Source organism: Catharus ustulatus, chromosome 13, assembly GCF_009819885.2.
Source record: "Catharus ustulatus isolate bCatUst1 chromosome 13, bCatUst1.pri.v2, whole genome shotgun sequence".
Taxonomy (NCBI): Eukaryota; Metazoa; Chordata; class Aves; order Passeriformes; family Turdidae; genus Catharus; species Catharus ustulatus.
Window position 1 is genome coordinate 4,610,069 of NC_046233.1, and position 25,118 is coordinate 4,635,186.

General features: G+C 39.5%; 1 protein-coding gene across 1 annotated transcript in view; it reads left to right on the plus strand.

Annotated features, from left to right (window-relative positions):
* The first annotated feature begins 497 nt into the window (after positions 1-497).
* MDFIC2 (MyoD family inhibitor domain containing 2) overlaps positions 498-25,118 on the plus strand; it is a 42,709-nt gene continuing 18,088 nt past the window's right edge. Inside the window, exons 1-2 of the mRNA XM_042779704.1 lie at positions 498-690; positions 1,353-1,440. Of these exons, the coding sequence (XP_042635638.1) occupies positions 511-690; positions 1,353-1,440 (268 nt within the window). The 5' untranslated portion in view covers positions 498-510. The remainder of the gene's footprint in view (positions 691-1,352; positions 1,441-25,118) is intronic.

Genomic DNA, 25,118 nt, shown 5'->3' on the forward strand with positions numbered 1-25,118 from the left:
CAACTAACAAACTGAATTTTGTAGTGCCATCAAGGTATGGCACAGCCCACCCAGGTGTTCCCCTGTGCTGTCCCCAGCAGGGACCACTCAGCTGCTTTTCACCCTCCTGGGCTGGGGAGGGTCCCAGCACTCAGCTCCCCACGGGCTGAGACCATTTCTTTGCCAGCTGTAAATAGATATTTAGATATTTCTATATCCTTCAGTATCTTAACTTATATTTAGCCAAAGCCATGACACAGTTATCTGATTTGTTGCTATTAATTTCCTGGTTCCCTCTCTATTTTTTTCCCCCTCTCACAGATTCACTGGGTTATGAACTGCAGTAACAACATTTCCAAACCAATATTTTTCTATTTGAAAAGCTTCTGATATTTTTTATCACTCCACTGGTGCTGGGATACTCATTACCCTGCTCCTTCCTTGCTCTCCCCATCTCTAGAAGTGCATGCAAACAACACCAGAGGCGGGGTGGAAATAAAAATCCCCAAACCCTCAGCAGTAAGTTGGCTGATGCTGGCAGCAAGACAAATCTGGCACCACACAGCAGGCAGGCAGAGAGTGCAGTGCTCATCCTTTCGGTTTGCTGGTGTGTGGGAATGCTGGACACCAACAGCCAGCGAGGGATCCGGCCAAAAGCTGCTCTGCTCGGCGCCTGAACCCTGCTGCTCTGTGCCCGGCTGGGACATACAGGTAAAAACAGAGAAATGCTCCAGCTGACTGCATTCAGTGCAATAGAAAGCAGTGAGGAGAAGCCCAGGCTGCCTAATCTGATTGCTAGCAGCAAACCACAGTGCAGGGGCTGTGCACGTAATGCCCTCAGGTACCGGCACTTGTTTGGGATTCTTCGCGTTACAGCAAAGGAATTGGTGCAGGAGGCAGCAAAGGTTTTTGGGTTTTTTTGGGGGTACACTTTGTTCAAGTTGCTTTTATAAATATTTATTACTGTTTATGTAATTATAGCTCTCTGATAGCAGGCTTTACAGCAAGTTTGAGCCACAATAAACAGGCAGCCTGGATTCCTCCTCCTCAGCCTGACCATACCTATTCTGTGTTATATGTTTATCTATTACCAGCTTGCTTTGAGCTTATAATTCATTTCATAATGTAATTTATAGTTACATTACAAAAGCATCCCTCTACAAACAGCAACCATGTAATATTGATAAAGCATTTAGGGACAGAACATAAATTTAACGGCTCAGATATTATGTAGTATCAATAATCTGCAGGGAAAAAAGTGTCTGTGTAAGTATGCACAATTTATTATGGCAGGAATCTAAACAGAGCACATCTTTCTCTGTCAACTTTCTTTAAGAGGGCTTGACATTCCCAAATTTTTTTCTTTCCCACAGATGTCAGAGGACAAGACAGACAAGGTAAAAATCAAAGCAGCTGAAAGTTTTGAACATGACAAGCAAAATATTTCTTGGCTGAAAAAAGGTAAGTTACTTTGAGTTATTAGTTACTGGTTTCTGTTCAGATATTTCTCTTTTTCTTAAAAAAAAAGAAAAAAAAGACTATAGGCTTGAATATGGCCTGAAATTTCTACCATAAAAATTCCATAGCTTGACTTCTGCGCAATGTGCACATGCAATTTCTTTTGGTACAGAAAGGCCTAAATTACCAAATTTTAAAGTAACCTGAAAGCTAATTTTTCTAATGTTCTTGTATTCCTGGGAAAGTTTTATTTGACCTAAACTATAATTATTGATGATCGTCTTACTATTGATGAAAATTTTTTAATAATCAAAACTGTTACTGAATTGGATTAATATTATTAATTAACATTAATAATTATTTTCTCAAACATGAGCAAAGGTCAAGCCAGAATCTTTGGATTTGGCAGTGTTTTGTCTTAGAATAAAGTAACATCAATTGTCAGCGCTTTGAATGTACAGAAACATAGACCTTCAAATGTAGAGAAGTCATAAAAAACAAATATGGGGACCTTTCAGGTTTAAAAGGCTGAAAAGAAAGGGTGTTAAGTAACTAATTTGCAACAAATACCAGTATTTCAAATACTACATTGTATTCGTTAAGCTACTTTGTTTTAAACACAAAAAATTTGAAAGATTTTCTTATTGTTTGTACACATAAAGAAGGAAGGTTCTTAGGATGTATTTCTTGCTGGAAAAATTGATTTGCCAAGTTAGAACACAGGTCATTACCTCTTTATGCAGACTTTTTGGTCATAGCAGAATCTCTTTATTGCATATATTAAAAACAAGTAGGATTTGAGTTAAATAGAAGTTCCTGGAGTAGGCTTTCAAGATGCACAAGACAGAAATTCAATGCCCATGGCTGGGTGCAAATTATGGGTTTTAATGAGAACAGTTGTGCTCTAATCCTAAAAAAAAATATCTTGGGAAGACTCCACAAGTGACCTCATATTTTGAAAACACCAACTATGGGGGTATTGGGCAAAAGGCAAATTTACAGTCACTGTTATGTCATCTATAAGATACACATCACTGCTTTAAGCTCACATCATTAGTTTTGTGTTAGATCTTTTAGCTGCACAGGAGTTTGCAGCAAAGCAGTCCTGAATTAATGTTCCTGCAAGGAAACTTGCAGCCTTCCATGTTTATGCAGCTTTTGCACGGAATGGAAAGCTCCCAATGGAGCAGGGCTGGCTGGTCAACATGCACTCAAACCCAAAGCCCTCTGCTTGCAAGGGCTCAGTTCACTTCAACAACTCAGCAAGAAGAAACTTTGTAGTTTGAGTGTCCCAGAGAGGGATAAAGCTGAGTGAGCAAACAACAAACATGTAACTGAATTGAGTATTTATTCCATCACTAGAGACTAGAACACAAGAGATTTTCAACTTTACAAAGGGGTGTAAAAGTCCAAAGGACTTTAACACGTCTGTGAATAGGGTAAGACTGATGGCAGGGCCCTCTGAGTCCCCATATTGTTATTTATCCTCTGCTCCAGACCTCCCCCAGGAGCCAGGTACATCCCTCACAGCTACCTGAGCTCATTTCACTTAGTGATACTACTTCACAAGGTTTTATTTCTCCAGCTCTAAGGAGAGACCCCATGCAGAGTTTCAGGATCATTAGCAATGTTTTGATTGTTCTGTGCTTGGAGGAGCTACAATCTCTCAGAAAGAGCCAAGTGTTGACTGTTGGCACTTCTCCTTTCCAAAGTGCCACCAAGCAGAATTGGGCCTTGAAGATCTTCTGCAGCAGCTGAGTCAATAACTGAGTGTGTCTCATGAGGAAAGCAAATTTTCCTTGAAATAAGAATATGGAAATTATTTTATCTTAAATTGAAGTTTGTTTTTAAAATAAAAAAAATTGTTGTTGTTTCTTTGCTTTAAGCACTTCTGTGGTATGCACTGGGATTTTAGAATATGGTAAAACAAATTGTCTGGAGCAGAAGCTTAACTTCTATGTTTAAATGTTTTAAAAATACCTCATGTATAGATCTCAGGCATTCCAATAAACAAAGAATTGTGGAGAACAGACTTGTACTGTTTCCATCAGGCACAGTAAGAAGACTATATGTTCTTTTAGCATCCAGTGTTAAAGAAAAGTTATTTTTATTCATGGTTTTGTATTGATTATTTGTTCCTTCTAAAAGAAACAATCATGAACCACATAGTATCAGAAATAAACAACTAGGCTGTGGTTTTAGTGTCTTTCCTAGACTTCAGTTTTTCCTAATGCTTTGCAAAGTAAAAGCTCATGGACTGGTTGTACAGTGGGTCAACAAAACAAGGTGTCTATAAATTTTTGTTGTCTTTCAGCATTAGAAACTGTTTAACCAGGGCAGGGATCTGGCTGCCAGTTATTTATTTTCTACTTTTTCTTGGAAGAAGATAATTTCCTTCTGTCTTGAACCCTCTAAGAGCAGAAATCAAAGCCTCGTTCTTAGGGAGAACTTTCCCAAAGCAAAACAGAAACCAAAAGTATTACAAAAGTATTACAGAAAACTAGGAGGCTGGTCATCTAGGGTTGTATCTTACCAGCAGCAAGAGTATAAACAGTTCAGATCATGGCTCTGCCTCTAAATAAGTCATTTTTACTCACTGATGTGCCCTGGCACCCCTGCCACGGGAGCACCAGGAAACTGATGGCAGTTAAAGGTGACAAAGGGACAAAAATGTTGCACAGTGTGGGACAGAAACAAGTGCATAATCATGGCCTTGGTCTGTATTTTTCTTAAAAGGACAATGACAAATTTATCCTTTCCTTTTCTTTTTTGCTTGTATGACAAGCCTTTTTCTGGTGAAAGGTCCTCTACAGCACCTGCAGAATGTAGAACCATAATGAAGTAGTAATCAAAATGTATACAGGGGAGAAGAGTGTTAATGTGCTTTCTAGGTTAGCTTAGACTTTAAAAAGTCCCAAAACATCTCTATGTCTTGGGGAATTCAGCACTGAAGTCTAGATGTGGATAACATGAAAGATTCCCAGGGCTGAAAGTGAGCACTAAGATGGTGAAATGTTTATTCCAAGATGTCTCAGGGTAAGGAATATGTACACCAGCAATGTTTTCTGATATATGGAATGTTCTTCAGGACTATTTATTTCTAAAGATCACACAACAGATGAGAAACCCTGCATGTGGACGGTTTGCATCAGACCATCACGTGCAAATCAACAAGAATCTGTCTGAATGAACATGGAGCAAAGGCAATTCTGCTTGTCTGACCTTAACACTGATGTGAACCAACCCAGGGAAAGCCTGGGACATAGCAGCAAACCAGACAATGGCTCCTACTTTGTGTGGGAGTGGAGACAGTTATCGATGCTTTCTTCCTCCCATGGGAAGAAGATGGAAGTTGCTGGAGGTGGGAGTTGGTTTTGGATGGAGATATAAAGATCCCCATGCCAGTGCTTACAAATCATCAGGGCAGAGTGGAACATGGGTTCATTAGCAAAGAAGCACTTCAAAAGTTATCTGCCATGAAGAACTGGAGCAGGAATCCTCAGTGCATGTGCTATCCCCACTTATGCATCTTTTGCCCTGATGTGCACCAAATAACATGAATAACAGTGCCTAGAATATGATGTGTATAAATAAAGAACAGCCATTATAACTTGAAGATAATATTTGAGAAATGTCCTCTGCAAGGTCTTGCATCCCCACCTGCTTCATGCACTCACAAGATTCCATGGAAAGAGAGTGATAAGAAAAGTGGGAAGACTTCTAAAATTTGAAAAAAAGAATTAATTAGATGTTAGGTGTTAGGAAAAAATTCTTGCCTGTGAGGGTGGTGAGGCCATGTTGCAGGGTGCTCAGAGCTGCCCCATTGCTGGAAGTGTCCCAGGCCAGGTTGGACAGGGCTTGGAGCAACCTGGGATACTGAAATGTGTCCCTGCCATGGCAGGGGATGGAACTGGATGACCTTAGAGGCTCCTTCCAACCCAAACCATTCTATGCTTCTGTGATTCGATGAGCAACAAGCAGATCATCCCACCCCAAACAAGAAGAATCTCTGGCCCCCTAACCCAACATGGCCATTAGAGGGTCCTGTAAAATCTGGAAGCTGAACAAGACACACCTTTATAAAGGCAGCACTCAAGGATGAGCAGCACTCCCAGGAGCTCTGGGGTGCTCTGGGATGGTCCCACCTTGCCCAGCTCAGCAGTGATTTAGTGCCAGATTAGCAGCCATCTGCTGGAAAAGGAGGGAGGTCAAAGCAGAGCTAAATTCTCACCAGCCTCAGCATGTGGCTTTTGGAGTTCCTTACAAACAAATCTCTGGGTATCACTCGATGATTGCAGCCATATGGGTACGTGGGAGCAGGAGGGAGCTTATCTGATGGACACAAAGCTATAAAAGGTGACACTGATTTTGCACAGGGACCACAGTGGTCTGTTCACTGTTTCTGCATCCATTGCAAACACAAGGGATAAAAAAGGTTTGAGGGCCTCACACTGCCCTCCCATGGTTCCATCCCAAACTGGCCACGGCAGCCCAGGAACGCAGATCCAACTCACACAGAAATGAAATTTCATTTCAGGATACTTTCACACAAAGCCCTCCTGTTTTATGCTGCCCAGCTGTGTACACAAATGCCCTCCATATATAACTTACAGTGAAAAGTTAATGAAATGGCTTCCTTGCTCTTTTGCCAAAAATATAACTGAAAGTCTAATCTCAAGACTTTCTCCAAAATAGCCCCTTTTTTGCGCTGAAATTCTCATAAATCAGAAACATTTTTGTCTAAAATAAGCCTGTTTTCATTGTCTTGCAAATAGTAAAAAGTCTAGCCCCAATTTCTTTAATCCACTGCTCCAGCCAGCAGATTTTTGCTGTAGGGTGAAATTCAGCCCAATACTGAGGGTCAGTGCAAGGTCAGCACTTAAACCATAAAATAGGGCTTAAGTGGTAAATAGAGCCTCTGTTCAGGATTATATTTCACCCCTTTAAAGGACTACATTTCATATGAAAAGAGAGATTTACTTATATCATAGACCTGGCTGTAGTGGCATTATTCAAATAATACCTTACTCCAGTATTAATCCCATTGGGTGAGACTGGGCCACATTTCTTCATGGCACATCCCAACACAGGAGCAGACCATTCCAGACTTCACCAAAACTTCCCACAGCCTGGTCCTGGGATAAGAGGAAAACCTTTCTATATGGTAGCACTCAAAAATGCCTTTTTCCAAGAACACTCCTCTCTCATTTACTCAGGGGCTTGGAGAGACTTTTACAAGCATTAATAAAGTGGGAAGGACACAATGATACGAGACTGGTGTTGCAGAAGGAGAATTGTCCTGGAGACACTCAGGGAATTTCCCAGTTTTTACAACCTTCTAGTTTTATCCCTGGTTTGGGAGGACTGGAGTAAAAGTACAAGGCTTGTACTTTTGCTGAGACTATTCTCAGCAGAGTGTTTTGATCTGACTTGCATCCCTTCATTTAGGGAGTTAAGTGACATTTTTAGAATTTCTTCCTAAAATTTCACAAGTCAGTGAATGCAATTTTACGTATGAGCTTGGACACTTGTTTCCTGAATTTTGCTGACTTGGGTCCAGAAGCTTTTTTCACTCTCTTCTTTCAGTCTGAATTAAGTCATTACATTGAAAAGCTTTATAGAAGACTGATAGCAAAGAAAGACTTCTCAGTTTCATGTAACAGAAAATGCCAAATGCTTCTCAAATGAATGTTCTAATCCAAGCAGACTGTTTCCAGATAAGAACACCACACACACAAAAAAAGAGCCCATTTAAAAACTGATAACAAGGATCCCAGGGGGCTCAAATTCCTGGAAGATGCCTTGTCAGCTTCAGGACTATGACCAAATGAATTAATGAAGACAACCCTTCCTTTAAGCTGTAAACCAGCAGATTTAAAGACTCTTCCAATGGAGAGGGAGTATATGAAATCTGCAGTGGTCCCAGCTCACTACTCCTAATTACAACGTGATAAACTGAAGGGTCCTTGACCTTTGAGCTGGAAGATCCCTGAAGATGTAAGACTTTGGATGTACAGTAAAGACAGGGGTCCTTCTCCAGGTGACAGTGTTAAAGTTTTAAAGGTTTAAAGTCATGCTCCTATGTGTGGATATACAGGATATCTATTATAAAATATAAAAATATACATGAATGTTTGTTTAGGTTTGACTGCATGAAGTAAATTTGTTCTACAAAGGAAAAGTTTATTTCATTCAGCTGCCAGTGCTGGGGAAGACCTGAATGTATTGTTTCATTCACCACTGGAAGTTTTCCAGACCAATTCTATTCTTTGCTGTACTTGGGCAAAATATTCAGAATTTCCCCCATCATTGTGTCAGTAGAACAAAACATGAAATAACACTACAGACGCTCTTTAGTTGTTGAGTATCTCAGCAACATAAACATTAAAGCAGAACCCTCATGTCCAAGGGCCTCCACAGCACTTCCTACTTCAGATGGCAAACTGGTGCATGGAAAATCTTAGCCTAAGGGTCAGTGTCAGAGAGATGAATAATTCCATTAAATCAACAGAGCTGCACTGGCTTGCAAAAAATCTGATTTGTCCCAATATGTTTAGAATAGATACCACTAATCATCTCAGGGCATCACTGCAGCAGGAGGAACAAAGCTGTGGCTCATTTTACCACCTCAGTTCATAGAGGGAAGGGTCAAATGGCAAACTGCTCTGTTAGATCTGAGGCAGTGCAAGCCCATCACAACAAAAACTGTGCAGGCCTGATTTACTTTGAGTTGGAAGGCAGAATAATCATGGATTATTCAGAGCCAGTTTTCAAGAAGGGGTTTATAGGCCTGGGAGATCACACACTGGTATGTGGAGACAAACTGACAGTCACAGTCATACTGAGGTGTAGCAGAATCCTTATTATGGGAGCAGTCCAGTGAAATATTCAGATTAAATATAATTAGGTTATGAAAAAAAAATAGACCTTCCCTCATCTGACTGAAGATTTCCAGTCAATCTCTAAAATACAACTGCCTCCAAGTATTCAAGATGAAGTGCTGTGCAGATGGGTTAAACACTGAGCAGGCTGGTGGTCTATTGCTTTTGAAAGATATTACAGGAAAAAAGATCAGAAGTGAAATTAGTTTAAACATTTCTTGTTAGCTCAGATTCAACAGAATTGTTTTCCATCTATTTTTAAAATAAGTATTTAGAACCGAGTCCAAATGGAAAGAGACATTAAAAGTGACTGCTCTAAATGACCAGTAATAAAATCCTGGACACAAACCCCTTCTCAGAACAGCCTGGAGATTAGATCTGTGACTCCAGATCTGGGCTCAGAGCACATGAACATATGAGAGCACTCAGAATATCTCCTTCCAGAAGAAGACTCTCATCCCCAGCTGTGTAACCTCATGGTTTGGAGATTCTCAAGTGGCTCTGTCTGGAATGAGCACTTAAAGCTCATTGCCCCAGAGAAGGAATGACACCTGAGAGAAGGGCAGGAGGTGGGCTCTAACTCCTATCAGGGACAGTATTCAGCTATCAGTAAAATGTGGAAAATCTTTGAGATTCAACACCCCATCCAACTTTAATTCCTTGTTTCCTCATCTATCCCCTCAGCTTGTTGGTCCCAGTTGCCTGACCCTCTGCATGCACTGTATAGGAATTTGAACCTGGGAGTCTGCTGCCCACTGGACAGAAGGGCACATGCAAAAATGAGGTACTGAAGCCCTCAGTGACAGCTGAGTTCCTCAATAACTGCTACTACTCCTGAGATTCATCTCTTTGAAGAAAATTACACAAGGCCTCTTTACCCCCTAAGTGATATTTCAGCGTTCCAGAGATCTTTGTTATCCCCCAAACTAAATTAATTTTTATTTTATAGGAGTCAAACAGTCTCTTAGGGTCTCTTGATTATATATTCTCATTCTAATTTCAGTCTTTAATCTGAATAAACACATTAGAAAAACACAGACACAATTAACTTAATCATAAATTCAGATGGATTGTTTATTATCTGTCTACTTAATGTGCTTATGATTGCAGCAGTTAAACATGATAATGTTGTCTTCTCTCACATATAAATGAATACACTGAGCACAGAAATATGCCCAGGAAGAAAAATTCTCCCTGAATACATCAGTGGGCTCAGATATAGAGAAGTAGATGCTGTGCTCTACACTCACTGCTGTGCTCTACAGAAAGCAAACATTGCCATGATATTGTTGAGACATGAGAGAACTGATTACTGACAGATTATGTTCTTCCTGCTGAAATATGTCTACAAACAGCTTCAAATGAAGGAAGATGCTACTGCAGCAAAGATGCAGCTAGGAAGACTCTTTGCTTATATCACTGCACCTGCAATTTAAAGGAAGTGTAGATTTTGGGTAAATGAGAGCACTTGAGTTCTGCAGAGTAAGATACAGGTCAAATCAGTATCTTCCAACTGAAGAAAACTCAGACATCAGATAGAGAGAACTTTCTGCTTTTTGATCTTTGTAAATATAGTAGCCTTAAATAGAAGTTAAACCCTTTTAGCACCAAAAATTGTGTTTAGTTTCATGCCCATGGCAACTAAAACTTGTGCCAAAATGCTTTCATGTATCCACAAATGCTTGGATGCCAGAATTTAAATTGGAATATGATTCTTCCTGTTCCTACAGCATATTGAATATGAATAATTATTTCAAGCATGCATCCAAGTTAAGTTTGTGATTATTACTCAGACTTCTCTGTCACTAGACTAGTTTTTTAATAACCACACAGCATACCATGATGAAGTTTTATTTGTTATCAGAATATTCGAGTTTTGACTAAATTTGACTAATTTTCCCCCTCAAAGATGAACCACTGAAAAGTATCTACTACGAAAGTTCATGGACAAAGGAGAAGAAGAGGGAAGATAAAAGAAGGGAAACTCAAAAGTCAATTTAAGTCTCTTCATTTCACTTTCTCAACATTTTCCCTCATCTATAAATGCTAAAAAACAAATTTCTTTATTGAAAGGAATGGAGTTGTAGGATAATTTTGAAGCCCTGAAATCCACACTTATATTCCAGGATTGGGTAAAACAATATAAGAGATATTGAGATTAGGGGAAGAAAGCCAAGAGAATCATAGGGAGAGCAATTATGGCACCTGGGAGTCATTCTGGTGAGATGACGTGGTGACCAAATTTATTGTCAGCAGATATTTTAAGTGCTTACTATTTAAATAATACTATTGCTATTATAAAACAAGGCATATAAAATCTAGCATAAAGTATTTGAACTTTATCCAATTCAGCTTCCAGCTAAGCAATTGTTTTTCTTTTCCTAGTTTATTCATTATTTTAATAAATAAATAAATATACCATGAGCTTTAGGAAAATATCCACTGCACTCATACTTTTGGTCCCCAACTTTATGATCAGATCCATCAGAAATGATAATCACTGGGCAAAGAAATTCCAAACAACAGTGGAAGCTTCCCCAGCTCTGGCTTGGAGGGAGTCACCAATACTTGTAGAAGGATAGTACAGTCCCCATGCCTTGAAATTTTTTCATGAAAAATAAATAAAATATAAAAACTCAGCAGTGGTTTTTACAGTATGACACAGCAGTATTACTTGCATTAGGCCAATTTACCACTTATGATAGCAGTAATAGCACTAAAAGCCAATAAAAGCGGTCTGTTCGTTCAGAGATTGGCTTTTATGGCTTATTCTAAATATTATCAAGTGAATCAAAAGCTGTCATTATAGTGTCTAAAAAGCCTTCGTACCTTGTAAGCAAACAGTGTGACTTTGACAAATAATCATTAATATGCCTGTGTGAGACCAGGGCTAAAAGAGAAAGAAAAAGGAAAACCCAATATTTCACTTTACATAAATCATTAAGATCATTACAGTTAAATTTCACACAGAATAAAACAGATTTATATGTAAAATGCCACAGTTTTCCCAAGTTGAGTTTTTTTATCTCTGCACATTTTCATAAAACAAGAACTTGTCAGAACACTTAGCAATGGATGATTGGACTACAACGATGCATCCTCACTAGCTCTGAGAAAACAAACCCTGCACGAGTCTAGGCAGTGTCTTTTGGGCCACATCTAACCTAATCTTCCCTTGACTCTCATCCTGCCTGCCAAAATTTCTTCTCCATGTTCTTCTGCTGATGAACCTTACAGGGTGGTCTCTCAAAGTCATCCCTCCCATGACCAGATATCCCTGCTGGCTGGCTCTGCAATGCCCTCATTTTGTATTGGACCCCCTTGGGCATTGCCTGGGCTACCTAGAGGCAGGGAGGAAGATGGATGAGGTGGAAACACAGCAGGAGCTTCAGGACACCACTGGGATGGGACATCACAGGTGGGAAGGGTGAGCACAACACCACCTAGGAGTGTAGGCATTGGAAAAGCTGGGCATGGATTGTGCAGGAGTTTGGTTATATAGATCAGACTTTCCTCATTTAATGAAAAACTGTTAATACATAAAGTAATTAAATTAATAACGGTTGTTAACAAAATAGCAGTAAAATCTTAGCTGTGCACACACCACGTGCCCCTTTTGCTCGCAGGATGATTTTTCAGTGCAATGCCAGGAAAAACATTTGGGAGCCCCAGTTCTGCTGAGCACCTTGCAATGACCCTGTCCTTGGGTCTGCAGGGCACAGCCCTTCCTCAGCCTCAAGCCACCCTTAGTGACCTCTTAACCACTCTGGCAGTGGCATGAGACCATGGCCAAGAGCCTGGGACTAGCTAAGAGCCCTGGCCAGGCAGGGCCACCTGTCAAGTGGCCTTGACTACAAGGCTTGGGCAAGCACTACAAAGCAGGCTCAAGCATTCTCTGGTACAGGTAGCACTGTACCTCTGGGGGTTTTTTTGCCACTCTATTTACAGTTTTGGGGGCCCCCAGCTGGCTTTGACAATGTTATGTGATCCACTGCCCAGCTGCATGGAGCACATGGGCAAGCAGGAACATGTGGGGCTGCTCTGCCAGGGGATTTATCCTCCAAACACAACAGCCACGTGTGCTTTGCAGGCAATTTATGAGAGCAGAAAACCAACAGACCTCCCATTCCAAGCTTCGAATTTCTTTGGCCTTTTTTTTTTTTTTCCATGAAGAACTTTCCAGAAACACTATATTACAAGTGAGTTAGAAAGATGCCATGTACAAACTGGTACTCCAGGTTGTGCTTAAGGTATCCTAAACCATGGTAGGAAACCTGTTAGGATTTACTGCCTGCTTGTGTTTATCCAAGAATTAGTGTATTATAACCTTTAAACCTACACCAAGTAGAGTTGCTTCCCTAAAAAATCAACCCATTGAATTATGGGTTTGATTGTTTCAACACAAAAAAGTTTAAAAAGCTGCTAAGAGCTGCTTGTCTACTTAGGGTCATAGAATATTTTGGGATGGAAGTGACCTTACAATCTTGTTCCCACCCCCCTGCCATGGGCACAACTTTACAAGGACAAAAGAACCTTGGTCCATCTGAACCTCACCTTTCAGGCAGAGTCCAGGAACTACCAAGGTCCCTCCCAGACCCAAAACACAAATTAAACATCTGCTTTCCTATGCCCAGGCTTAGGTGGTTTAACACAGGGTCAGCCACGAAAACCTAGAGAACAGAAGCTGTTCACTGAAATTATTAATGTCCTTGTTCCTCTCCCAGTATTTTCAGTTCTGATTTCAGTCTCCAGCACTCCTATAAAATGGGAGAAATAGATTTTGCCACACAAAGATTTGAGTGGTTCGGTCTGTTTTGTTTTCAGGCCATGGATCTGCAATACATGTATTCATCATACAGTTTTTCTGTATTATTTTTCCCAAGGCTTCAATCCCCCCATACTTTAGCCCCACCTTCATTTCTGTCACACTCAAGTTTTCTATTACTGCTGAAGAAAATCAGAGCACAGGACACTGCAGGTTGCTGTGCAACCCAAAACAACCCATGCACATGCTGGCAAAATGAAAACATCAGATACAATTCCTTAGGCCAAGATTTCAAGAGCAAAGTCACCAGAATTACTCAGATGCCTGAAGTTAGGCTTGTGCTTAGGCCTGTTGCTGAATCTGCTTCTGATAGAAGATGAAGAATGCCTTGGTTTTGATTAGAGGCCACATCTTGGATATAGTGTTGCCCTGTTTCTAATTGTTGGTGTAGTCAAGAAACTCTATCCTTCCACTTGAGACCACCTGGAGAAATACATTCCCCACCCCACCCCCCTAAACTTCTCCCAGGAGCCCAAAACTTGGCATTAATATTATATATATTTTCCATTTTCCCCCCACTAATGAGATGCATTGATATTTTTACCTGCTTGTACTGTATTTTGTTAATGGGAAATGTTTCAAACACTGTGTGGTAATGGGATATGGGATTATATATTTATTAATCTCAAGAGCACTGTGTAGACCATACCAATAAGTTACAAGCAAACTGGCAGCACAGGGTTTCAGTTCTGGCAGGGAAACTCTTCCAAGCCTTGCCTGTTTGGCTCTACTTTAAAACTTTGTGCTGAGCTAGAGCTGCTTGGGTCGACTGCGATGCAAACAGGCTGCACTGACCCCCCTGCCCTGGGTCAGTCAGGTCACAGCCAGGGTGACCTCCTGGTCAAGGACATACACTTTGCAGCTGGTCATTGTGGTTTGTTGCATAATCTAGAAAACCTCATTATATGCAGAGAAAACAGGAAAAAAAAGTCAGTCGTGATGTGTTTCCATTGACAGAAAAAAGCTCTTTCCACCCTTGGAGATTGTGTTTCTATGCAGTGATGTCTAAATCTATCTGTATGTGAGTTTACACCACATGCTGCAGTCAAACACACCTTCCACCTTCTCCCCTGTCCCAGTAGGTCAGACTGCAGTTCTCAATTTAGTGGCTTTTACAGAATTAAAGAAATTTTTGCACAACTGGAAGATTGTCACTTGAAGATGAAGCCTGATTCACCTCCCAATGGAAAATTAGAGAGAGTTTGATTGATTTGCCCTCTGTAATATTCAAGTTTGTGTGCAGCAAGAAAAGGAAATAAAAACTAATGCAAAGAGACCTCTAGGATCAAACCTAAATTCTTCCAGGAATGCATTCCCAGACTTTACTCAGAAGGAGCAGTTGTGAGGTTCAAATGATTCACAAAGTCCAGCTCTGCTCAGGCACCTTGCTTTCCCTTACGAGGTAAAAAAAAACCTGACAAATTTTTACTTTTCATTTGAGGGTCTCAAATCCTTTTCAGCACTTAACCACTAAAGCAGTCTATTTGCTCTATGAAGGTGATTAATAGGAGTGGAGGTGAAGCAATTACTTAGAAGTGTGATTAGTTTAGGTCTATGTAATACTTAGATATTTTAAATATCCAGCTTTATGGGTAGCTGAGACCCTTGACTGCAGTTTCCAGTGCCCAGCACCTCCTAATGAAGATGAACTCTGAAGATGAACTCTGCATACAGCCAAGAAATAAACAGAAATAATGTTATCACCCAAAATTAATAGCTTTAGATGAGGTAAAAATCACAAAGGACTGACATTGACTTTAATGAGAGAAATGAGCCCTTAACAAAAATGCCAGTACCAAATTGTTAGAATCTGGCTTTCCCTGCTTCTCAGTCTAATTTTCTGTTATTTGTTTTATGACTCAAAAAAAGTTGCAACACCCACTTTTCTGGCTTATGATAACCTTGTTTGTGCAACACCAGCCTGTTCAAAATACTGCATATCATTTTATCAGCTCTGAACTGAAGCCCAAGCATTGGTTTTAAAACTAAACTTTCACTCCAGGAAATAAACATTTTTGAGGCAGATGCTCACAGCTTTGTAATAAATTTTAAGAGGCCTTGCTCCAGGACTGGTCACTCCCATCAGTGTCACCACTGGAATGCAGATTTTGTTAAAAATTAGATCTGAATCCTGTAAGAACCTCCAAATCCTGGATTCCCTTGGAATACCAGGGAAGAGAGAGCAGTCACCATTAGCCAGGTACAACACTGGAGGTTTTTGGCAGGGCTCTTGCCTTGGAATGTATGTAAATTTACATTACAGTTATTTAAGCAGCTGATTTTAAACTGTTTTCTTCATCTACATTGCCCATACTGTACATTATAAAATCCTTATTGTCACTCTGGTAAGACTGTCTAAATTCCAGCTGGATAAAGACTCAATTTGCTTTGTCTAAACAGTACAAGTTCTCCCCTATTCAATGACTACTGGAATTATTGTGTGATCTTTTCAGATTCTAATGCATATTAATTTGTAATATACAAAACCCTTCAATAAATAATTGTGCAGACTGAATAAAAAAGCAATTTAAACTTTTTCCCCCCCTAACTAGAGACACTTTTTACAAATAGTTCTTTTAAGTAGTCTTAATAGTATCTCTTTAATATTGCCATTAAAATTCACCAGAGTTCAAGAGCAGAGCAAATTTACATCTGTTAAAATAATGGAATTGACACTGATATTACATCATTGCTATTTTAAATAATCATTCTTCATAATTCTAACCTACTTGCTTTAAGTTGCAAATAAAGGGCTTGTTCCTACTTTCATCAAAGTCGATGGCAAAACTCCCTTTGGCTTTCAGGGAGCAGCACCTAGATTTAGACAGGGTTCTCTGCTGATGTGTTGGGGTTTGACTGCGTTCACTAATGCAGAAAAGAATAAATCCCTCTGAAAGAAAAATTGCTGAGCAGGGTTCTGTGAGCTCCAGACAGAGAGGATAATTGTACTGGGCTAGCCTGTTCCCAAAAATCACAGAGTTCCATAGACTACTCTGAATTCCAAGGTAGTTACAGATCTTTTGCTTATTTTCACAAGAAAGTAACATTTTATATAGGGGTTTTTTTCCATTTTAGTGCAATTTTGTGGTTTGCCTTCCCTAAAATTTTGGGAGAGGTTGTTTGAAAAGAAGCATGATGACAATCCTCACAAATTCACCTTCTCTTGGGAGAACATTAGAACTTTCACTGAAATTACATAAGTGTTCTATGAACAATTCAAACTGAACCTAAAGGAATTAAAAATATACACCATACACAGCTGGAGAGCCACCTAGAAGGTGAATCAACGTCGTTCTTTCCCTGATGACAGCAGAAATTGAAGCAAGGATTTTTAAGAGATATAGAGGATAAAGGCTACAGCTAACACTATTTAAAACTGGGGAAAAAATAGACTTTTCATTATCCATTTAGCATTCAAACACAGTTTTGTACCTGACTTTACCTGAGTTGCTTTTGTGTTCTTGAGAAAAAAAGAAATCTCTGTCCACCTTGCAGCTTATCATCTGTAAAATCACCATAATTCAGCTGTCCATGTAGACCTCAAGTTTTCAGGGACAGAAACGTTTCACCTGTATCTGCCTTGAGCATTTAGTGTGACAGATCTCTGGCCATGGCAGAAATCACCAGTCACTCGAGCAACTTTGTGCTAATGCACCACTGAAATATGCTGAACATTTACAGGACAATAACCACCAGCTGAGTCTTAACCATAATTCTGCACTGCAGTAACGGGGCTGTTACGTGTTATCTGGGAAACCAGAGAACTTTATTAGCACTGTCATAAAAGCTAAGGCAGAATCAACCCCTTGTCCTAGCACCACTGACACTGCCTATTATGAATAAGATATCCATCAAGCACACTTAGCTCCTAACTGAAATGGCAATTGCCTTGGGTGTCTTTAAGGGTAATTTGATTTAAAACAAAACCACATGAGAGAACAAAATGTGACACTTTACTGTGAAGAAAAGCATAAGCAAGCAGCACCACCAAGACCAGGAGGAAACAAATTATTCCAGAAATATCAAGTTTTGAAGAATCCGCAGTGCTGACTTCTTTACTCCACTTGGAATTATTTAACCATTATATAACTTCCCCCTTTCACAGTGGGACACCTGCCCTCATGCTCATTTGGGGAAAAGAACGAAATATAGTTTGAATGTTAGGGAAATATTTTCCAAGCAAGGATGATTGGGCAATGCTGTGTCCTAGTAAGTGTTTCAGGCACTGTGACTTAGTGATGTTGAAGGAGAAATGAGAGTGAAAACACCTAAGGGTTTAGCCCACAGAGATTTTCATGCAATGAAGACCAGGTCTAGCTGAACTGAGGTCTTTGCATCTACATGACCTGTAATTCTTTTTGGCACCATTCCTCAGCTTTAAAATGTTCCATCATTCCCCCATGCCAGTGGCCCTAACGTAAGATGATGTCTGGTGCAACCCAGCCTTCAGGATAATCCTGAATCACACAACAAACCAGGAAGGGCAAACTAAACGTGTTATAAATATGGCTTTTGGAAGAGATTTACTTATTTTGTGGCATTCCAGCAATACTAACAGGAGGAAACATACATCTGACATAGAAGATCAGCTGTTGCCACAATTCTTCACCACTGGAAGGAGGAATATTCAAATATATATCCCTATCTAATTAAGCCTATATTATACAGACTATTTTTATATTATAAATGTACATTCTAGATTCTTCATTCCAACACTATTCTCTTCCAACACTAAAACCTGCTTATCTGAAGAATTCACGTAGTTGCAAAAATTTTCATTGGAAGAAATATGTTCTCATATCATCTATTTTTGGCTTTCCATGCTGTGACAACAGAGGCTGGCCTGGTGTTTCTATATCTGAACATTTCTCAGGTAGCAGAAGAGCTGCCGCAGATTGCCTGGCACCTGCTCGAGGATGAGGTGAACAGAAAGCAAAGCAAAAGTATTTTTATTTCATCAAGAACGTTTTGGCCCAGCCATATTTGTAGAAGATAAAAACTGAGGAAAGTGTAAACCGATGGGGAATGCAATCTTTTAATATTTTGGGAGCATGAAACAGTGAAATCAGAGTTGAGAACTAGAGCAGGTTTAAGATGCAGTGGAACAAAAGTGGCAGGTGCTGGGTAGAAATATCTTTTTCAGGATAAACGTTTTCAAGACTTGGTTGTTGCATTTTGGTAGTTGTAATCTTTAAACAAAATAATTTCTGAGAAGACAGTATAAAAATATGGAGCACAAATGCCAATAGAAACCTACTGCAAGTATGAAACATCAGCAACAAGCCTATGGCTGCTGAGTTAGGAAAGAAAAAAGCCCAATATACTTAGATACATTGTCTTTTGCTAATATACTTTTTGAATATCTGACTTTTTTTAATAGAGCAGCTATTAAGAGAAACTAATTATGATTTTATTTTTAAGGGCCTGGATTTTCTCTTACATGTATCATTCTAACTCAGGAGAAAGGCCATTCAAGCAAATGAGATGAGGTTGGTGTGAACAGGTTTAAATGATCACACAAAGGCCCCAAGATATTTATGGCTAGAATGAGTCATTCCTGTTCTGGTTGGATGATTGCATCAGTGGAGAATTAGTCTATCATCATGCAAGGCTTGAGCCTCCTTTCTCTTAGATCTCCATACATCAGGAAACACTGTGTGGAGTTAGTCAGTGTTTCAGTAGCCTAAAACCATCAGGTTGGTAGAACTGAGCCCACAGCCCCAATTCCACACAACAATTGTGCACTGACTCTAAAGAATCTACCCCATCTAAATCAGGAGATCACCTGGTCTTTCTTCTTTAGTCTGTTTACCTAAAGTAACTTATCAAAGACCTGTTTCTCATTTAAAATGTGGAGTAACTGTGGTCAAAGAACATTCTTTTTCTAGCAACATATTCAAAAAAGTAGCTTTATTTCCATCAGTCTCCAGCAACATGTCTACAAAGGAGACATTAAATAGTTAACACAAGTTGAACTACTCAGACTCCCTTTTTTTTTTTACACTAAATGCAGATCTGTGAGACATCTTCAGCAATCCAGGTCATTTTGCAATGATTTTTGGGTAAAAAGTAAAACAACTATGCCAGAACCAACAGGATTTTTACCATTTTAGGCACACACCAGGTTTGATGGTGCTAGAACAACATGTGTTCCATCCATCTTATCTCTAAGAACAAGCAGTGCCAGCTATTCAAGAAGTCAGCTCACAAAGTGTTGTGGTGGGCTGCTGTGACTATCCAGAATAGATTATGAGAGAAAGAAATGGCTGGAACATCTCCAGCACCTGTTAGAGTTCCCAAGAAGTTTTCTCCTCACAGTAATGACTTTTAGGCTAATTAGAGGCAGAAAACCAAAACGACAAACTCCCCAGACACCAGGTGTTTACTGGAAAAATCTCTTCCCAGCCAGACACCCTCCCTGTTCTCAGTGGTTTCCATGAACCTCTCCCACCAGACAGGAGGTGTTCTGCCTCCCCGGTATGTCTGTGCCCTTCTCACTTTGGAGAATTGGGAAGGCTTAAAATCACCTTCAAGGTGGAGAAAACCAAGCGTGGATGTTGCTTGGATATATCTCAGCAACCCCAGGACCTGGCTGAGAACCAGAGTGAGGTTTTTCATGCTCTGGGCAACCAGAGCATCGTGTCTTGTTGCCCTCCTGTCCCTGCCCAGCCAAAAGACCACCACGAACATGGAGAACACTGGATTTAAAAAATTCCCAGTGCAGTTTTAATTCCTACTATTCCACCTTTTTCTCAAGATATTTAAGCACCAAGCACTGCAAGTATCATGGTTTCATATTCATGTTATATTTTGCTAGTACCTTGTAGTGTTGTCTGCATTAAGTGATGTTTTTTCTCTTTTCTCACAAATAAGAGATGTCTGCACCACAACATAACCTTTGGGCAGCTCTATTCATATCTAAAGCCTGAGGATTTTTTGGAGGGAAAAAAAAAAAAAAAAGAAGATTATGTATTTATTCAGAAACTAAATGAGATTAATAATTTTGAAAGCAATTTACAAATAGCAATCAGCCACTGCAATGAAGGTCAAAAGAAAAAGGACACATTAGCAATTGAATCTCTTCCCTTCCTTTAAAGTTTTAATGCTGCATACCTGTTAATAATGGGAAATATTCTTCTTCAAGAGTAGCATTTTCAAAAATTGGTAGGATCCTTTTGCTAATTCTAATCTCCTTTTAATAAAATAATTTGCTAAAAAGGATTATAAAAAAGCATGAAAATGAAATGCCAATGGAAACGTACTGCCTATACAATAAATAGTTAATGTATTTTTCTAAATGAATGATTTAAAATAGCTATTAAAGTAAAGAGAATGAGCTTATGTTTCTAGTAATGACTTCTCTGCCTCAGAATGAAATCTGTAAATCCCTGATTGCAATTTCACATCCCAAAAGAACAAGCAGTCCTGGGACTGATGCTTATTGCCTTTATCATTAATACTAGCACACTACATATGTGATTTTTATATCACTGGTTTGAATATTTAGATTTATACTTCTGTATGCTTTATATTCTAAATCCCACACAACCATTCTGTCACAAAAATAAAGCTCCCCTTCAACAAGGCTTTTTTGTATGTACATGCATACATGTATACACAGACTTTCAGTATAACTACAATTTTATTCATAAGAGTGCATAATGATTCAGGCTGTGATTGTTAATAAAAATGCATTTCTAACCATCAAATTTGAGTCTATTATTCTAAGTTAATTGCATTTGCCCTAAAGAGACTTGCGACTTGCTGTCAGCCTATTTGTGTCAGTTCCATTTTATTCATCAGTCAATCTTGTCTCCTCTTTTTTCACATCCCATATATTGATCAAATAGATTTGTTAGCATGCCTCTGCAGCTTTAAAAAAGTTTTTGTTATTTGTTAGGTTTATTTGATTACTATATTAGTGGAGTGTTATCTTAATTGTTATTTCAATAGAAAATAAATGCCCTTTGATAGTCCCACAAGATTCCCATTAAATATAATCCATATAACAAGTTAGTGGATGAAGTGAATGTGGTAAGAAAATAAACACATTAAGCCTATTTTAAAAGGTGGTATTAATCTGCAGTTGTATAGTACTTGATCTAAAAGACAGGAATGGAAATAAGTACAGTGTAAAACAATTTTGATAAACATCAGTGCCGTATCATTGCATATTATGCTGTGTATAAAATACCTTAACAAAAAGATGTGTGATATAAAATAAACTGAGGTCATATCTGGAAGAATGGGGTTTGTGGTTATGTGTGAAATTGAACTGTATTAAATATGGCTTTTGACACTAAAAATTAGGCTAGAGAGGCAGTAAGCAAAGGGAGGTGGAAGTATTGTTTTATGGGGCAAATTTTTGGTAGGGAGAGGAAAAAAGGAGGCCAGCTTTCAGGAAAGTACCTTTTGCAGCAAACAGTAAGCATGTATGCTAGTAGCTTCCTCCTCCACAAAGGTGTGACACACTGTTTAGTGAAATAAAGAATAGTTTAGCTAGATTCACATTTTGAAACAGCATCTTGTACACAACAGTCACTCAGTTTTGGTAATGAAGTCACAATGCCAACATTTTTACCTCAATCTTTTCAAAGGAAAAGGTGATGCAACCAGTTTTCCCTTATGAATGTCTCAGAAACCTGTCTCTCATATTTTCCTTATCAGCAAGGTTACATAACCCTGGCTCCTTGCCTAACCTTAAATCTGGGATCTGCCCAGCTGGTACCTGAACGTACATAGTGTCAGAAATACCATCTCATTTTAAAAGATATCAGAAGTCCATATGTTTTAGGATAGCTACTCAAGATATAGAAGCATTGATTTAATAAAAATTACAGGAAACAAAATCTACTGCTTTACCTGTATTGAAGTACATTGACTGAACTCATTACTTCCTGAAACTGAGATGAAGAACCTTGTGAAAAGCTAAGTTTCTCTCATTTCTTTGGCCAGGATTAGTCAATCATCTGACTTCAGAGATGTTTGGGTTCTGGTCTGGATAATTATCTATAGCCAACTGCAGGAGAAAGGGATGAGAATAGGGACAAAACTAGACTTTCAAGAAAGCAATTTTTTCCTGGCTTAATCTCTTCAGTCAAGGTGAGACGACTTGCAGCAGGCTGGGCTTGTCTATCATTGATTTCTGTAGGAGTTTAGGCAAGACTGAACACCTATCCTACCTTATCAGGCAGAGCTGGAATGATGAACACCACCCTAAGGGGGACCTCTCTCATTAGAGCAGGAGCATTTTTAAGTGCCTCTACCTGGCTGAGGATGCTTGAAAAATCCAATTCCCAGACTGTTTTTCATCTGGAACCTCTTTATCGGTATTTCATACTAAACTACCATGCTAAATTCTTCAGATGCCCTGAAAAAAACCCTCAAATTTGCAGTCGTCCTAGAGCTGTTAGCAACACTCCTGTGATTCAGAAGCACACAGTGTGATGATAGTTTCAAGCTAAACTGTTATGACCAGCTAGTATGGAATATAAACAGGAACAGATGAGAAGAATACAGCCTCAACATTTGAGACAACAAAGAAAGAGTGAAATGATTGCTACATAAAAGACATTTCAAAGACCTCCCAGAAAAGCAGGCATAAAAATCCCCAATAAAAAGGCTCAGCAAGAAAACTGTCACACCCCCTAATCCTCAGCAGACTCTAACAAGATGTTCGCATGAGCCAGAGATTGTCTCCTTCCCCAGAAGACAAAAGGCACAGAAATCAATACTGTCTAGCATAGGATTAGGAGGCAAGAGATAGATAAAAAGGATTCCTTAACCTTACAATTAGAAACCCCAAGTCTCCAGCCAAAAAGATAATCAGAAACAGACTGCAAACCTGTGTCACAATAATTGCTGCATCTTTTACTCTTTGAAAACTGATATTTTCAGAAGATTTTTTTATAATTTATTGCCACCCCAAGAAAGGTTTTGATGGCCACTTAGCTACAGACAACTGCTGCGACCAAACCACAATTCAGCACACATGGCAATGGAATTATTTCCCAGTCTTTATGTTTTAACTACCTCCAACCAAGCAAAAATTATATTACCAATGCTTGTACCAACCTCCCAGTAAATTGTACCACTAAAAGCAAAATGATATGTAATGCACTACTTCTAACAAATGATCAGCTTACTGTGCCCTGAACCAAACACTTACACAGATTCTTCATGCCAAACCTGGCATAAGCATGTGCTCTGATTAAAAAGGAAACAACTTAGTTGTTATAACAAGCGTCTTTAGCTTTATTTGGTATTACTAATGCTTTTAAACAGAAGGCAGGGTACTGGCAAGAGTAAAAAACAGACTTGAAGGGGGAGGAAACCTGCAGGCTGGAAAGAAGCTGCAGTCTCTGAAGTCCGACCCTCCTGCTGTAGATAACGAGTGACCATAAGCTGTGAGAGCTGGAGAAGTTTGCTGCACAGAAATTTCAGACTCTTTCTGAAGCTCAGCAAGGCAACCACAAGACACTGACAATGACATTCACAAAGTCTATATTAACTTACAGCAATGACCAGCACAAAATCATATATTTATAGGTGCTTTATGTTCCCACTTTAGGTTAAATAGCACAAGCACTCATCAAGGGACAGTCAGAGTTTAGGCACATCCAATGTTACAAGACTTTCCTGGTCTTCCTGGTGCCATCAGGAGAGGAAAAGTCAAATGATCTTTTTCTTCTCCAAGTGCAAACACTTTCAAACCATCGCTTCATGTTCCTGTGTTCCTACTGTCTACTGAACCTTAAATTTCCTTAAGCTAACTTTTCATGGTCTTGTTCAGTGCAAGTTAGACACTACCTCAGAGCTGCCTCATGTTCTGTGGCAGATGAAATAATCCCTGTAAGTAAACTACTTGAAACCACTTAGAAGGAGGTTGGCAGAGATGCAACTCAAACCATTGTCATTTGTCATGGAAAGACAAACAAATCACCCTTCCCAGAAGAATCGTGACTCAAAATAAACACATGGAAAGAGGCATGAATTTCTGTTCCCTTTTTAGCAAGCTCAAAGATAGCATAAAGCTTGTCTTACACATTCTTGGAGAATAAAAGGGAGAAATTATATCTACAGATTTCTAAGTAAATTTTCTGGATCTCAAGCCAGATGGGAATAAGCAATTCCCTCATTCCACCCCCAAAGGCTGCAGCCAGCAGAGTACCAGACAGAGCAATGCAGGCTGTGAATCAAACAGGGTGGGAGCAGAGGGCAGTGTGGTCTGCATGGTGGCAGAAACAAATTAATCCCTCCTCAGACACACAGCTCTCCAGGGACTCTGTGTCTTGCTCGTGGAAAAGTGTCAGAGACTCACAAACCTTTGCCTACAAGCACACGTGTTCCCAAGCCACAAGAAGCTTCACTGCTGTCCAACTATGCTGGAATTGAGTCTGGGAATAGGACCATGGCACCCTGCCTGTTAGCTGAAAGTTATTTCCAGATAACATTTTCCTCATTTGATAACAAAGTAAGCTACTGGTTAGCACTATTGGAAGCACAACGTGAGACACAATTCGTATTCAGATCAAGATTTACCAAAGAATCTCCAAGATATTATTCTAAGGACCTCTGTGTAGCACAAAATCCCACATCCATCAGGATCACAGTGCCACCCAAATATTCAGTCATTTAGATAAGAACTACATCTTCCCCTCCAGAGGAGAAAGGCACAGTGCTACAGACACCACCAAGTTTTCAGCTTTGCCAGTTAGAGATTTTGAGATTCTCAGAGGCCATGGTGGTGAAAGGCAGTGCAAAAGCCAAAAACATCTAAAAAGGTAGGAAGCATTGCTGTGCTGAAACAGAGAAATAAAGATGGGTAAACTTGAACTTTCAGCATATCCTAAACCCACAGTTCAGAAAATTAGACTAGGTGTATGCTTATTAACTTATTCCACTGCCTTCCAAAGTCCAGCATCTTTATCTGTACCATTGGTAGCGCAGGGATGTGACAAAGCATACAGTTCATT